Source organism: Phasianus colchicus, chromosome 13 (assembly GCF_987193195.1).
Source record: "Phasianus colchicus chromosome 13, bPhaCol1.hap1.1, whole genome shotgun sequence".
In the NCBI taxonomy this organism is placed as follows: Eukaryota; Metazoa; Chordata; class Aves; order Galliformes; family Phasianidae; genus Phasianus; species Phasianus colchicus.
Genome location: NC_143448.1, coordinates 4,842,501 through 4,856,734, shown reverse-complemented (window position 1 = coordinate 4,856,734; position 14,234 = coordinate 4,842,501). Strand labels below are relative to the sequence as shown.

At 55.3% G+C, this 14,234-nt stretch overlaps 2 protein-coding genes across 6 annotated transcripts in view; one reads left to right on the top strand and one right to left on the bottom strand.

The window, feature by feature from the left end:
• Positions 1–14,234, top strand: part of LOC116243920 (uncharacterized) — a 199,657-nt gene that overhangs the window by 47,487 nt on the left and 137,936 nt on the right. For all 5 annotated transcript variants that reach the window (XR_016470876.1, XR_016470874.1, XR_016470875.1 and 2 more), the window contains exon 3: positions 5,718–5,804. Coding sequence is in view for 2 of the 5 variants with exons in the window: in XM_090149889.1 (XP_090006015.1) it covers positions 5,718–5,804 (87 nt within the window). In the remaining 3 variants the exon portion in view is untranslated. The remainder of the gene's footprint in view (positions 1–5,717; positions 5,805–14,234) is intronic.
• On the bottom strand, positions 6,400–9,192 carry IRX3 (iroquois homeobox 3). The gene is made up of 4 exons (XM_031615174.2): positions 8,971–9,192; positions 7,630–8,728; positions 7,226–7,292; positions 6,400–6,846 (listed from the first exon to the last, which is right to left on the bottom strand). Exons 1-4 carry the CDS (start codon positions 9,190–9,192, stop codon positions 6,792–6,794), a joined length of 1,443 nt encoding a protein of 480 aa, XP_031471034.2. The 3' UTR covers positions 6,400–6,791.

Sequence of the window (14,234 nt, the reverse complement as noted above, 5' to 3'; positions counted from 1 at the left end):
ATAGAAAGGTCTACATTTCAGGTTGCGCTCAGGTCCTGTGTAGGTGTATGTAAGTTTCAGGGAGACCAATAGTTATCTCCGACTCACATCAAGTCAGAGTGTGGCCCGTCGCATTTGCTGAATGGCCCAGGAAAGCCTGAGCGTATCCTACAGGAGCAAGGCAGCTTGCTACAAATAGATAAACAAAAGAAGGGCTGCAGAGAGGTGCAAAACTGAGCTTTGGGACAAAAAGCAGTCTTAATCAGAGACTGCATAGCTCCAGGTCTGACCATCTTGTTTTGGACACGTTTCCTTAGGGGTAGGACAGAAGTAAAGTAAAAAGTAGGTCATATGAGCTCACAGGCAGCACCAAGATTCCAAACTGCGCTGATAAATAGTGAAGGAGGGTGAGAAAGCACAGCGCTGTTTGCCCTGGGCCCCTCAGTGCAGTGTGAGGTGCAGCTGAGCCCCGCACAGCGCGGTGCGGTGGGCAGTGCCCTGCCTGAACGCCGCGCTCCGCCACACTGAGGCTCTTTTCATAGGAAGGGTCTTCCAGCATGCCATATACACAGAGCCCTTCCTAGGAGGTCATTACCTCCCTGTTATTTTGCACTTCCTTCTCAAAAAGCTTCAAAGTCTGGTTTTTAGCATATATTTATTAAAAGTTTTTCTTGCTGTTCCAAAGCTTAGCAGAGTCGCCACTCAAAACCCAGCGTCGGTGCGGGTCGCTCGGCTGAAGAAAGGAGGCGAGGGAAGCTTGGCTTTGCTGGGGTGGGGTGGGGGGGGAAGAGAAAATAAAGAGAAATCGGCTGAGCTTCAAAGGGCGCATTTCCATAATTGCCCTGTAACTTTGGCAAAATAAATCTGAAGGGCTGAGAAAAGCGCAATCTCTCAGATGAGTGCACTACAAAAGCCCCAGAGATCCCCGGTCCCACTTGTTACCATTCTAATTCAGTGAGAGAATTCGGTCCCTAACCTCGGCAACAAAAGCCATGAAATCACCGTCCTCCCATGCCGATAGCCCACGCCGAAAGAATAAGACCTTATCCAGCCTTTGTCTGCCTCCTGCCCACTAACATTCAGGACAAATCAGAATAGCATTAGGCAGGAGAACAACTGCCGGAGCAGCAGTGCGAGTCCGCAGCTCGGGTTCCCGTCCCGAAGACGTGCGGCCCCGCGGGGACAGCGGTGTATTTATCTCAGCTTTGCTGTGTGTAACCACGGGCACTTTTTGCAGCACTGCTTGAATCTGCGTGCGCTCTGCCTCAGCTCCTCAAATGAAATGTGCACGAGTCCAACTTCAGAAATGGGAAAATACACTCCAGGAGCACTTCTAGGACTTAACTCTTCCCCTCCATAGCGCCCACTCTTTACAAAAACAACACTGGCAGTTCTAAATAGAACGTAAGAAGGACGTGTCCCAGCGGGCTGGCTTTTCAACACGAGCCCTGGCTTTGCTGCTGCGGCCATGGCCCAAACTTTGCGATTGCTCGGAGACAACTTCAGACAAACAGTGGGCCTTTTACAGCAAAGGCCCAATCTCCCGTCATTCGGCCCCTCTCTGACTTTTTTACTTTCTCAATAAGATGAGCTTTTGTGGCGATGTGCGGCGCGGACAATCGGGACAGCCTTATAAAGGGATTTGGAGGCGCGCACAAAGGGCAGCGGCGGCATCAAAGCCGGCCCAGCAGCACAATAGAGATGACATTTTTACATCCCAGGGCTTGGGCAGGCAGCGCCTGAATGCTGTGTCCATAGCAGTGTCAGTAAACAATGAGCAAAGTGGGAAAGGGGTGAAAACACAAGTCAAAATCTTTTTATTGAAGCCCCCTACACATTCATTGGGCATTTTTAGCCCTGCATTTGAAAGCTCTTCCATTTACTTACTCTCCAGATTCTCCTATTTAACTAACTGACTGATGATGGCTCCATTTTGATATCCTAAGAAAAGAATGGGAATTCTTCCTGAAGTGAATATATTAATTCAAAGGATTTAATTGCATTTTATTGTCAGTAAAGAAAATATTAACTCTGTAGTGCTGTCCTTAAAGGGACACCGTCATCCTTAAAACCACCTTGAAGAGCCCCACGTAACAAACACCAGCCCTACCTGTAGTACCAGTTCTGCCTCTGGCTCTTGGGAGCGACATTTTCCTTTGCCAGTTTCCTGCATTTTGTTTATTTCTTGCACACCAGAAGTAGGCCAGAGCGTGGCATTGTTCCTAGCTGGTTTATCTCCCCATTCCTTGAGCCTAGGTGCCTCAGTGCCTGCATAGGAGGCGTAAAAGCAGAGGTCTGACCCCCTTCTTGAGCCACTCGGATAATCTCAGTGGCTGCACCGGATGCAGGAAGGTGTGAGCACCTCCTCTTGCTTGTCCTGGATTTTAATTTTAATTTTTTCTAAAATTATATGAACACATTTCTGTTGGGCTTTGATTTAGTATGCTGGAGGGAGGCTGTCTATCAGGCGTACATTTCTGGCACTGTCTTCTCTGGGAATCACTTGCAAAAGTCTCCATCCGAGAACTCGGGCACGAAGGCTGCCGTTCGATAGCCATCTTGAATGTCCATTTTCATTAAATTATTTTGGAATAGGGATGGTCTAATCTCTCAGTGAAGCTTGCGCTTTGCCTTTCTTGGAAGCAAGTTAGACTGTAACAGAGCAAATTGATGTTTTACTCCTTGTATCTAATTTCACATTACATCTATGTTTTTAGGCACTTAAATTTTGCTGCTAAGGTATCTTGAGTATCCCATAGCCCGGTGTGAGTTATACTAATGACTGCTGAGAAATTCAATAGAGTGAGTCATGTATTTTCTAGGCAGAGAGAGAGAGACATATCTTCCTTCCACTGTTTTGCTTGAAAACAGGTATAATATGAATGTATTAAAACCTCAGTTTCACGCATACCCAGCAAGTAATTTTATTCCAGCCTGGCTAGCTGGCCTACTGACATGCATTTTCACCACTGCTAAAAATAATGAGGAATCCAAGTGACACACATTTATGGGTAGGAGTGCCATCAGATCCCTTGACCTAATTGAGCATGCCTATACACCTTAGAGTGTTTTGCATAACCAACTTAGACAGCGGGAACATTTCCAACTGGATTGATTGACATATTTTATTTCTAACTTAAGCTTAATCATGACCAAGAATGATTCATTTATACCTTTCAAACTTTAGGAATTGACATGGGAGACAACCAAGCTGCAGACTCCAGAGTAAGCAATCGCATGAAGGAAAAAAATAGATAATCATATAGTTTATTAACCTCCTTAGCTGCTGAGGTTGATGTAATAAAATGGATTAATTAGCTGGTGGGGGAGTTTCTTTATTTTATCAAATAAATGTCAAACAAGATTTTTTGGGGGGAAGGTTTTGTCCCAAATCACTCCCCCAGCAAACATCTCTGTGTGAAACCCTCCACAGAAGCGAGGAGTGGGCTGTTTTATTTTTTATAAGCCAGGTGGACAAGAGCTCATCTCCCCACAGTAACCCAACGAGCCGTGAGAGCTCTGGGTCTTAAGGCACAAACTGCCTTCAGATAAATAGCAGCGCTTTCCATGTGCCCTGCCTTAACCAGGAACAAAGCCGAACAGACCGTAATAAAAGTCCTCTTTCCAGCACGCGTGTATGTGGCTGCTCTGTGCTGAAAATGTCCTTTAGCACTTTTTAACCATATTCTCTAGTGTGTCAGCAAAGAGACTCCATCAGAGTATTTAACATTGCTGGGAGCAAAGGAATAAAGTGGAGTCACTGTTGATTATTACTCATTAGCCACAAGGACATCCACTTAACATGTGAATAAATGAATGACACCATGTCCTAATGGAAATGGCCTCGGTGTACCTTTAAGCAAAATGTTGTTTAATATCTTCCATTTGCTGAATAGAAAAGAGGCCTGTTGGACATGCATAGTTAGCAAGCAGCCATTGTTGCTTTGTTCCAATTTCAGCATTTAATAAAAAAAGATGCTGTCTCGAGTGCAGCGAGGACTGGCCCCAAAAACCTCGGTAGCAGCACAGCCTCCTCCTCACTCTGCAAATTCAGAAATTCACCGGCATTGCGAAGGGTTAATATCCATAAAGCAAATGAACCCTTAGAAGGTGCGTGTTCTTCATTATGCTGCTTTACATTCAAACATATAAAACAAAGAGCATCTGATATCTTTATTGGTTCTCTTAGATAAAATGCAAGCAAGCTATAAGCCTTAATTTTCATATTACCATTTGTTAACAAGGAAGATAACGCTCTCAAAAGTATTTGATTAGGACTCCCTTTGATTTGTATCTTGTTATGATTTTCAGGGCATATATTTTTGTCTTGCTCCTTCAGTACACTGATAGTTCTGATCAAAGCGATAAAAAGAGGTATTTTAAAAGTGTGAGTGCGAACCGTACAGGTAAAGCACACAGTCTGAGCAACATCTGAAGGCTCCGTGCTGGAGCCTGCTTGGGAAACAAATCACAGCGATGAGATGCACGTCCCTATCCGAGAGCCGTGGGCTGGGAGCCCTTCTGCTCTCCAGCCCTCTCAGCGGGAACTTTCGTGTCATTTGCAACTTTTTTTCTTTCAGTTTTTAAAACATAGCTACTGAGAGCAGTTGGGCACAATGCTAAAGCTATTTACTGTATCAAATATCTAAATGCTCATGATCAGAGCCATACCAGAATACCGCTTTCCAGCTTTAACTTCCCGAGGAAAATGAAAGCAAGCGCGTGAGCTGACGCGTCAGATCTGGGGGGTTATTTTCACGCCCGTTCCGATGCCTGGCTGTAAAACCTACGCGTGTATCGGGGGCCTTTTCCTCATCATTTCCATTCTTCCTGCGCAGAGCTGGGCTGCACGGGGCACCTCTCAGCTCGGGGCTGCCTCCTGCCCTGCCCCACGCTGCCCGCTCTGCCCTGCACGGCCGGCAGCCCCACCGCTCCGCACTGCGCTCCTCGGGCGCAGGAAGGCGCGGGCAGGAGATGATTACATCAATCAGTGTCAGGGCTGGGAGCCGTGATTTATGAATATGCATAATGAGCTCTCACCTTTGAGAAGGACTAGCTAGGGAGATAATTGATTAGACAGGAAAAGAGCAGCCAGCAGCGAGGAGGGAGGAGGAGAGGCCTCTCGGAGCTGTCGCGGGCCGGGCTGGGGCTGCGGGAGGCCGTCAGGCTGCGCGAGTGATAGCTAAAAAAAACACGAGCAGGGTTTTTAGTGTTTTGTTGAAACACGCATAGCAAAATGTTTCCTCACCAAATGAATGAGAATTTTTTCCACTCGGGGAACCCCACGAGCACCACCACGGCTGCTGTCCCTCGGGGAGCCACGCAGGCAGCAGTCACAGTGCCGTGGCTGCTCAGCACCAGCACCCTGTGAGCAGGGGATGCTGTGATGCCGGGGGGGTCAGGGGGCACTCATTTTCCCATTGTGCTCTCGTTATTTTCTTCCACCCTCTTTTAAGCGTCTGTCTAACCACTGGGTGAAAGTTTCTATGGAAAAGCTACCAGGTCGCCCAGAGGAAGGGGATGTGGAAATTTGCCTCTAGCTCTCTCCCCCACCCCTCCCATTTTACATGCCATTAATCTTTTTTTTTTTTTTTCCTTTTTTTTTTTTTTTTTTCCCCCCTCAGCAAGAACTGGCAAAGGGGAAAGCAAAGATACAAAGTGCAGAGAGACGGGGTAACATTTACATGAGAAACAATCCGCTCTCCAGCACCCACCCACAGTGCTTCCCTCCGTTTCAGGAGCTGTCGGAGCGCAGGAAGAGAACGGTTCCTGGCAGAGGGACAACAGAGCGAGGAGACAGACGCGTTTCCAGGGCCAGAGAGAACGTATGTGAGAAGGGGACGTGGGGGGAATGGGGCCGAGGGCCTCGCTGGGGCACGCGGCCTGCATGGGAATGGGGTTGTGGGACACGAGATGCACGCATAAACACACAGATATAGGTGTGAGCACACACACTCTAGTATTGCTGCCTACCGACGCCGAGGACGTAAGATGCAGTTTATGGGCCTAGCACAACCCGCTCCTATAAATAATACATTCCGATCACTGTGGCCTCAAAATGTCAATACCGCGCAGCCCCGCACATTTGCATATCTCGAACTGTCTCAACTTGAAGCATGTCAGCTATGTGCTTCTGTTTGTACTTTAACTTCATCCCAGCTCCGGCCGAGCCCCGCGCCGCCCCTCGCGCGGCTCCGTCACGCAGCGATCAGCGCCGTGCCCGGGGCCACGAGGTTCACTGCGGGACGGGGCGCGGGGGCCGAACGCAGCGCGGGGTTCCCCGCGGGGCACGGCCGGGCCGATCCCCCTCTCCGCTCGCCCCGCAGCGCCCTCCGCCTCCCCCGCGCGGCCGCCGCCAGGGGGCGCTGCGGCTCCAGGGACAGCGCCGGCCGGCCGGCCGTGCCCCGCTCTCAGCCCGCCCCGGCGCTCCCGCAGCCGCCCGGCCGCGCACGCAGCGACCGCGGAGCCGAGAGGCGGCTGTAGGCAAAGTGGCAACCGTGTCTTTATTAGCCAAAAATAGATACTTTCTCGTACAATTTGGTTCACACGTATGTACAGGTTTGACGGTATGTACAAAACCAAACAAACAAACGAAAAAAAAAACAAAAAAAACAAAAACCGAGACACCGAACGGACGCTCACGGGACTTCCACCAACCGCACGGCCCGGTACCCGGGGGGGAGCACAGAAGCGGGGCTGTATTATTATTTTTTTTTTCTTTTCCTTTTTAGTTTTACCATACGGACATGCGTAACGTCGTAACTATACAGAGATTTCTTTTTACAATCATTACAACAACGATAAAAAATTAACTAAGACGATGACAGCGCCGATAGAACCATGGCGGCATCGAGCTGGTTCTGAGGCCTGGAAAAAAAACGACAAAAAAAAAAAGAAAAAAAAAAAAGATTTAATTGGCTTCAGCTCGGGCTGGGCCGCCGTGGGCTCTGCGATTTATAATTAGCGCTATTTTTGTCGGTGGTATTTTTAAATTATTTCGAAATACAAAAAGTTGTATGGGCGGCACAGCGAGTGACCGCGGCCGCTCGGGCACAGCGGGGCCGTTCGGGCCGCTTCCAGCGCTGCCCCGCGCTGCCCCGCACCCCGCCCCGGCCGCTCTCTGCCCGCCGCTGCCCTCCGGCCCCGACCGCGGCACAGCCCGCACGGAGCGGCCCCGCCAAGGGAAGCGCCGCACGGAGCGGCCGCGCACCGCCGGCTGCCCGCGCCCTCCGGAGCAGTCTCTTACCGCCTCTGCACTGGCTGGAAAGCTGTCTTTATTAACTTTTTCTCTACTTCCAAGGCACTAGATCGATCTAAAAAGAGAAGAAAACACAGCGTTCCTTTACAGCCCCCGATGTATTCGCCCCATCCCTGAATTAAGCCGCTCGACTCGAGATCCCTCCTCGCCAATTTGCGCACGCGACAAAAACGACGGCGGGTCCGCCGTCTCGAGGCGGTAAAAAAAAGAACCAAACGGAAAAAGCCGAGAGCCGCCCGCACGGCCGGGCCTGCCCCGGCGCCGCGTCCCTCCGCGCAAACCCCGCGCAATCCCCGCGCACGGCCTGCGCGCCGCCGCCGCCACCTGCGCCCGACGGCCGCCGCGAAGCCGAGCGCAGCGCCCGCCCGCCCCGCGCGTCCCTCAGCGGTCACCTGCTCCGGGGGGCTCCGCGCTCGGCGCCTGCTCCGCGGGCCGCGGGAAGGCGGCGGCGGCGGGGGCGGCCCCCAGCCCCAGCAGGTGCGGAGTGTTCAGTAAGGCCAGCGGGTGCGGGGCCGCGTGGTGGTGCGGGGAGGCGGCCGGGAAGGCGCGGTTGGTCCAGTTGGGGAACTTGCCCAGCGGGCAGGAGGAGACGAGTCTGTGGGGCGGCGGGGGGGGCAGCGGCAGCGGCTGGGGGGCGGCCGCCGGCGGGGAGCCGGGAGACTTGCGGGGGTTGTCCGGGCTGGTGGCCGTCTCGGCCAGCGACCAGATCTTGGGCTTCGGCACGGTGCCGGCCGAAGCGGCGTCCGTCGGGGAGGAGGCGGCCGACGAGGAGGCTGAGGAGGGGGGCGAGAGGTGCGGCGGCGGCGGCGGCGGCGGCGGGGCGGGCGGCGGCGGCTCGGGGCCGGCGGAGGGCAGCTCGCAGGGCGGCCGGCGGTGGTGGCGGTGGTGGCGGAGGTGGTGGTGGCGGAGGCGGAGCGGCTCCGCGGCGGCCGCGGCGGCCGGGCCGAGGTAGCGCTCCTCTGAGCCGGGCAGGTCCTCGAAGCCCTCGGAGCCCTCCGAGTCCGTCTTGGAGTCGGAGTGCAGCAGGTCCGCGTCCTGCAGCTCGTCCTCCAGCTCGTCCTTGGCGCTCTCGATGTTCTCGGTGTCGATGTTCTCCAGGTCGATCTCCTCCTCGTCCTCCCTCTTGTCCTCTTCCCCCTCGTGGTCGCTGCCGTAGGAGTTGCCCTCCTCGTCCGTCCTGCTGCGGGGGGCCCAGGTCATCTTGTTCTCCTTCTTGAGCCGCCGCCGCGCGTTGGCGAACCAGGTGGAGACCTGGGTGAGGGTCATCTTGGTGATGATGGCCAGCATGATCTTCTCGCCCTTGGTGGGGTACGGGTTCTTGCGGTGCTCGTTGAGCCAGGCCTTGAGCGTGCTGGTGCTCTCGCGGGTGGCGTTCTTGGGCCGCGACGGATCCCCGAACTGGTACTGCCCATAGGGGTAGAAAGCGGGGTGGTGGTGCGGGAAGGCGGCGTGCTGCACCCCGGGGCTCTCCTTCAGCTCGTACTGCGCGCCCTGCAGTGAGAGGGAAGGGGCGGCGGGCTGAGGCGGCGCGGGGCCCGAACGGCTCCGGATCGGCCCGACCCGCTCCTTCGCACCGCCGCCGCGGAACCTCCGGGCGCGCCGCTCGGCACGGACGCGCCGGGGCCCCGCGCCGCGCTCCGCTCCCGCACCGTCCGACCGCGCCGGGCCGGGCCCGGGGAACAAAGCGCCCCGCTCCCGGCACCCCCCCGCCCCGGCCCCGGGGGGGCTCTTACCAGCTGCGGGAAGATGGGCAGTTCGGCGGCGTAGGGCAGGAAGGCTCCGTAGCCCTGAGCGGCGGCGGCGGCGGCGTAGGGCGCGCCGTACATGGAGGAGAGCACGTTGGAGAGGGTCCCGGACGGGGCCAGCTCCGCGCCGCCTCGGGAGCCGCCGCTGCCCGGGCGCTCGGCGGGGTACAGCGGCCTGATGTACTGGTAGCCCAGCTGCGGGAACGACATGGTGCGGGGGGGGTGGGGAGGGGGAAGGGTAGGGACGGGGGGGCAGAAGGGAAGAAGGGAGAGAAAGGGCAGCGAGCGGCGGGGCTGGCCGCGGGGCCGCCGGCACAGCTCAGCGCTCAGCGCCGCCGCCGGCTCCGGGCCGCATCGGGAGCGGAGCTCGGAGGCCGCGGCTCCCGCCTGGCTGCGGCCGCGCTGCGCGCCGCGCGCTGCTTTCTTCTCGCACTTTTCCTATTGATCTGAGTGGACCCAGGTCAGGTCCTAACAGATTGCCTGAGATTATTGGGACTCCGGGCTCTGATTGACATTTCTAGTCTCCCGCAAGCCCCTCCTATTTCTTTTAAGTCTCTCTCTCTCTCTCTCTCTCTCTCTCCCTCTGCCTCTCTCTCTCTCTCTGCCCGGAGCTGCTCTCGCCGGGTTTGTCACCGGCTCCTTCTTTCCTTTTTTTTTTTTCTTTTCTTTTTTTTTTTTTTCTAAATCTGTTTACTGACGTCGCGGTCTTTTATTTGAGTTGCTTTCCAATCTCGTTTTAGCAGTCGCCAATCAGTTGTGTGTTTTACAGAGGTTTAACCCTGCCTCATGGCATTCTAATTATATAGAGACAGATTTAGATATAATTTCTCCCGGACCCCCCTCGCCCCCCCCCCCCCCCCCCCCCCGAGTGCCGGGTGTCGGCCACGAGTGGCACACGGGAGGGACGGCAGAAGTTGTGACGTTTAAAAATAAAGGCTCCCACAGCTTCCCCCCAATCTCCAAGCACACCTCCCCCCCACACTCCCCCGGCGCTTTCAGCTTTCCAGATGTACAGCCCTGTGCTGCCCGGGTGCGTTTGGGGCTCTTTATGAAGATATTCCCACCTCGCCCCCTCCCCGGCTTTGCCAGCGGTCTCATCGCCCAATACAGCTTTAAAAGTGTTCTCCGTTTAGAAATAACAGTTTAAAAAGAAGCGTTTCCAGAGGTACCCTGAACGTTCTCCCGCTGTCCGGAATCTTTAAGGAGCTCCGTGCATTTGTCTGGGCGAACAGTGGGCAGATACAGTAGAAAAGCGAAGTTAATTTTCCTCCTAATAAGGGACTTCAAAGAGTTGTAGGTCACAATTTTACATCAAAGGCAGAAAAGGAGGCAAATTAAAATCTTAACAAAGGAGAGACGGGAGCAGCCCTCTGGGCCATTAGTAAATAAGTGGTGTGAAAAAAGGGACAATGACAGGCGCTGGAATTAAACTCATTAACACCTTTTTGTCTTGGTGCGAAATCTCTAATTAGGAAATTTATGATCATTTTGCTTATTCCCTCTGTTCTGAATCACTACAAGGCTCCGAAGGAAGGACCTGAACGTGCTGCTTTGGCAAAGGCGGTGCTGGAAGGAGCCATAAGAGGGAGGCGAGATGTGCTTTAATTACTGGATCAGACTTTTTGCGGCCGACACACGTGAAGTTTCATTTCTCTCTCCCCTCACTTCGCCCCCCATTCCCGGCTCCCGGGGTAGAGGGGGCACCCGGTCGGGGGGTGGAACCGAGCGCCGTTCTCTGCTCCTGAAAACTCGGGGGGAGGGGGATGGGGGGTTCCTTTCTCGGTTTTTATTTTCTTTTTCTTTGTATTGTAAAGTTTGGAGGCTCTTCCCACGAGTTCCCTCCGTCCCCAAACCCGCTGGGTTTCTTTCATGGCAGCGCGCTTTCCGCGTCCTCACGGTGCTTTTTTTTAACTGAGTTTCCTTAAAAATGAAATTCATGTCAGATTACGCAGTTAAGGGAATCGACCTTGATAGCGGGCTATAATAAAACTCCATCGGCTTGTAATAAATGCGGATTATAGCAAAGCAAGCTCCGGAATTAAAATTCCACGAATCAATATATGAAAATCTGTAGGAAACATCTCTAATCGTATTAAGTTCATCTTTATAGCATTTCCTATCTGCTAATCTAGTGCAAAGCAAGGCTGGGGCGGAATTTATTTTCTTCCACTCAACGTCGCTCCCGTAATGGGTTTTGACGGTCCGACGCGATGGAGATAACAACACGAAATTCAGTTGTTTGTTTATTTCTTCGTAATTCAAAAGCAAAACGCGGAGCGCACCCCCCGTCCCCATCCGCCGTCAACTTTCCTGAGCGCAGCGGGGCAATGCCGGCCGAGCTCGGGTTGGAGAGGGCCGGGCGGGGCCGGACCCGGCGAAGCGTCGCTGTGTGTCCGCAGCGCCCGGCCGCGTCCTCCGCGGCTCCGTCCCTCCGCAGCTGCCGTGCGGGGCCGGCGGGGAGAGAGGAACGTACGGGTGCGAACGGCTGCGGGGCAGGGCGAGGGAGAGGGGTGGGTTAATGGGAAAGAGACGGGAGGGAAACGTCTCTCAGGCGAACGGGTTGGAGGAGAAAGCTGCGGCGCTTGGCTCGGGGGAACGGGAAAAGCGGAGAAACGGCAAACGGTGGGAGCGGGGAGAGGGGACGGCGATCTCGCCGCGGTACCGGGAGGGTGGGGGTCGGAGCGGCGAGAGCCGTCCGCACGCCGAGGCCGCGGGGCCGCCGGGGGAGCGCCGGGACGGAGCGGGGAGAGCGGGGCCGAAGGGAGCCGCGGAGGGGCGGCAGCGGGCGGCTCGTCCTGCGGGAGGCCGGCAGGAGCCGTGCGGGGCCCGACGGCCGCGGGGCGGAGGCAGACGGCGCGGCGGAGCGCGGCTCGGCCGGACGGACACGTGTCTTCTGGCCGGGACCTGTCAAAGCAGGGAGAGCGGCTCCTGATTTATTACCCCAAACACACCCCCCCGCCCGCCCGCCTCCCTCCCTCTCCTTCCCTCCCTCCCTCCCCCCGGCCCCGCCGCCCGCGCTTCCCGGCGCGCTCACACGCTCGCTGAGCTCCGACCAAACCCGGCGCCGGGGTTCCCCGAGCCGTCCCCGGGGCTGTGGCCGCTCCCGGGCCCCCGGCCGCCGTCGGTGGGCGGCAGCGCTCCGCCGGGTACCGCCCGGTCCCGGACCCACTTCCCTCTGCCCACGCTTCCCGGTCGCGGGCGACGGAGGGGACGCGGGGACGGACCCGGAGGTGGCCGCGGCTCGGAGCTGCCCGCTGGAGGGCCGTGGGACGCGGGGAGGGGAACGGACAAGTGGGCTGAGGAGAAGGGCCGCAGTCAAAAAAGAGTTAAAAAAATAGAGGGAAAGATCAAAGAGCCGGGTAAAAGACTCTTCAAATTACACGTTTGAAGCTTTTCCATAATTCCAAGGCGACAGATAGATAACAAGCTGCACATTCCTTATCACATATGGAATCAATCTGAAAGGAGTCTCTTGATCAGAATCTGTTAATTGCAGTGACATATGATTTGGAAAGAAAACACAATTAATGACCCTTCATGTTAAGGCTTTGGGAAGAGGCCACTGACAATCCGCGCTCTGCAACTAACGGCAACTTTCGCGTTGTTGTTACGAGCGGTGGTAGCGGTAAACTGATACAGTGAGATGGTCCTGGAGCCCCGGCACCGCTCCCTGTGCCTTTTACGGTTTCTCGAGTGGGGGAGGTGAGCAGAAAGGGACGGGAGCGGGTGCGCCTTCCTTCAAGGTTTGGGGAGCCAAAATGATTTAGTACCTTGTCTGTAAATCTAATGACCTAAGGTGAGAAAAAATACTTCATCTTTTATTATTACCATTTGTGGTGAGCGTTACCAGGAAACAGCAGAACCCGTTTGAAATGGTAAATATATGTCGCCATTTAAAAGCCATTATTGGTGAGGTTCTCCCCAAGGGAGGGCAGTGCCCGCACCCCCGCACCCCGCAGCCCGCAGCCCGGCCGGCCCGGGTTGGCAGCGCCCCTGGGAGCCGCCGGGAGGGGATGGAGGGAGAGAGGTTCATTTGAAGGTTATAAAAAGCACACTTTAATGGGATCGAAGTGAAATTAGTTAATAAGAAAATGCTGGCCAGAAGCTCTCCGGGCTTTTAAGTGCTCTCCAGGCCATTTAGGGAAATTGAATATGAACTGACTCTTTTACCTGCAGCCCCAACTATTATCTCCAGTTCTGCACAGAGGCGAGAAGGGAAAAATAGCGCCTGAGAGACCCGGAGTCCCGCATGCCTCCCGCCAGCGTATTTCCTCCACAAATAATGTCCCCCATCTCCTCCTCCTCTCCTTTCTGCCCCGGGGGGGACGAGGCCGCCGGGGATGCTCGGGCTCCGGGCAGCTCTGCTCGGGCCACGCCGGCACCTCGAGGTTATTCTTTCCCTTCCATTTCTCAGAGCTTTTCCCACCGTTGCGGTGCTTTGCGTTCGGGCCGTTGCCAGCGGGTCGGTACGTTGTGTTACCGAACTTCCTATCTGCTGCCTTTTTCCTTCCCTTTAAACTTTATCGTTTTTCGAGGTGTTAATAAAACCTTTCCTTTGGTAAATCGTTCATTAGAAACCCCACCGAAAGCTGGAAAGACTTCAGAAAATAAAACAGCGCTCGGGAACGGGAGGTTGGGAGAAGGCTTCTGTCCAAAAAACGCAGAGTTGCCGCGAATCTTAGGAAACATTAATCTTTACAGGAATTTGTGATTCATATCTGCGGTTTGACCGTTCAGGTGATTTATAACCTGCTAGTGCCATTCGCTAATTTTATGCCAATATATTTCACGCGCACGGCGAGATTTTCCATCACCCCTCGCGAGGAGCGGCCGCTGCGAGCCGTGCCGGCACCTCATTGCGCCCAGTCCGGGCCGGGCCGGGCCGTGTCCCTGCGCTCCTCGCTCCTCGGGGCGGCCCGGACACCCGGCAGCGGTCGAGGAGAGGAGCGGCCTCGACGTGCCGGTGGTGCCCATCTCCCGCTCCGCGCCTGGCAGCGCCGTGTCCCGACGCTCCTCGACCGCCGCTCGGCAGAGCCGGGGATGCGGGCGGCTTGGTGCGATTTGTCGCTCGGGTTATTAGCCGGAGGGGAAACCACGGGCAAAGAGAAGAAACGACAGCTGCTTCGAAGATAACGCCGCGCGGCGTCTAATCTTGTGACACAATCATTCATTACTATTGTATTAATTACTATTTTTCCCAAGCAGCCCCTGCCCGGATGAGCCGCCAGCCCGCAGCTGCTGGGTGCCGGGGC

Coding starts and splice junctions, on each gene's coding strand:
- IRX3 (XM_031615174.2), bottom strand. CDS start 9,192: ATGTCGTTCCCGCAGCTGGGCTACCAGTACATCAGGCCGCTGTACCCC. Junction 8,729..8,970: donor TGCCCATCTTCCCGCAGCTG/GTAAGAGCCCCC, acceptor CTCTCACTGCAG/GGCGCGCAGTACGAGCTGAA. Junction 6,847..7,225: donor TTCCAGCCAGTGCAGAGGCG/GTAAGAGACTGC, acceptor TTTTTTTTCCAG/GCCTCAGAACCAGCTCGATG.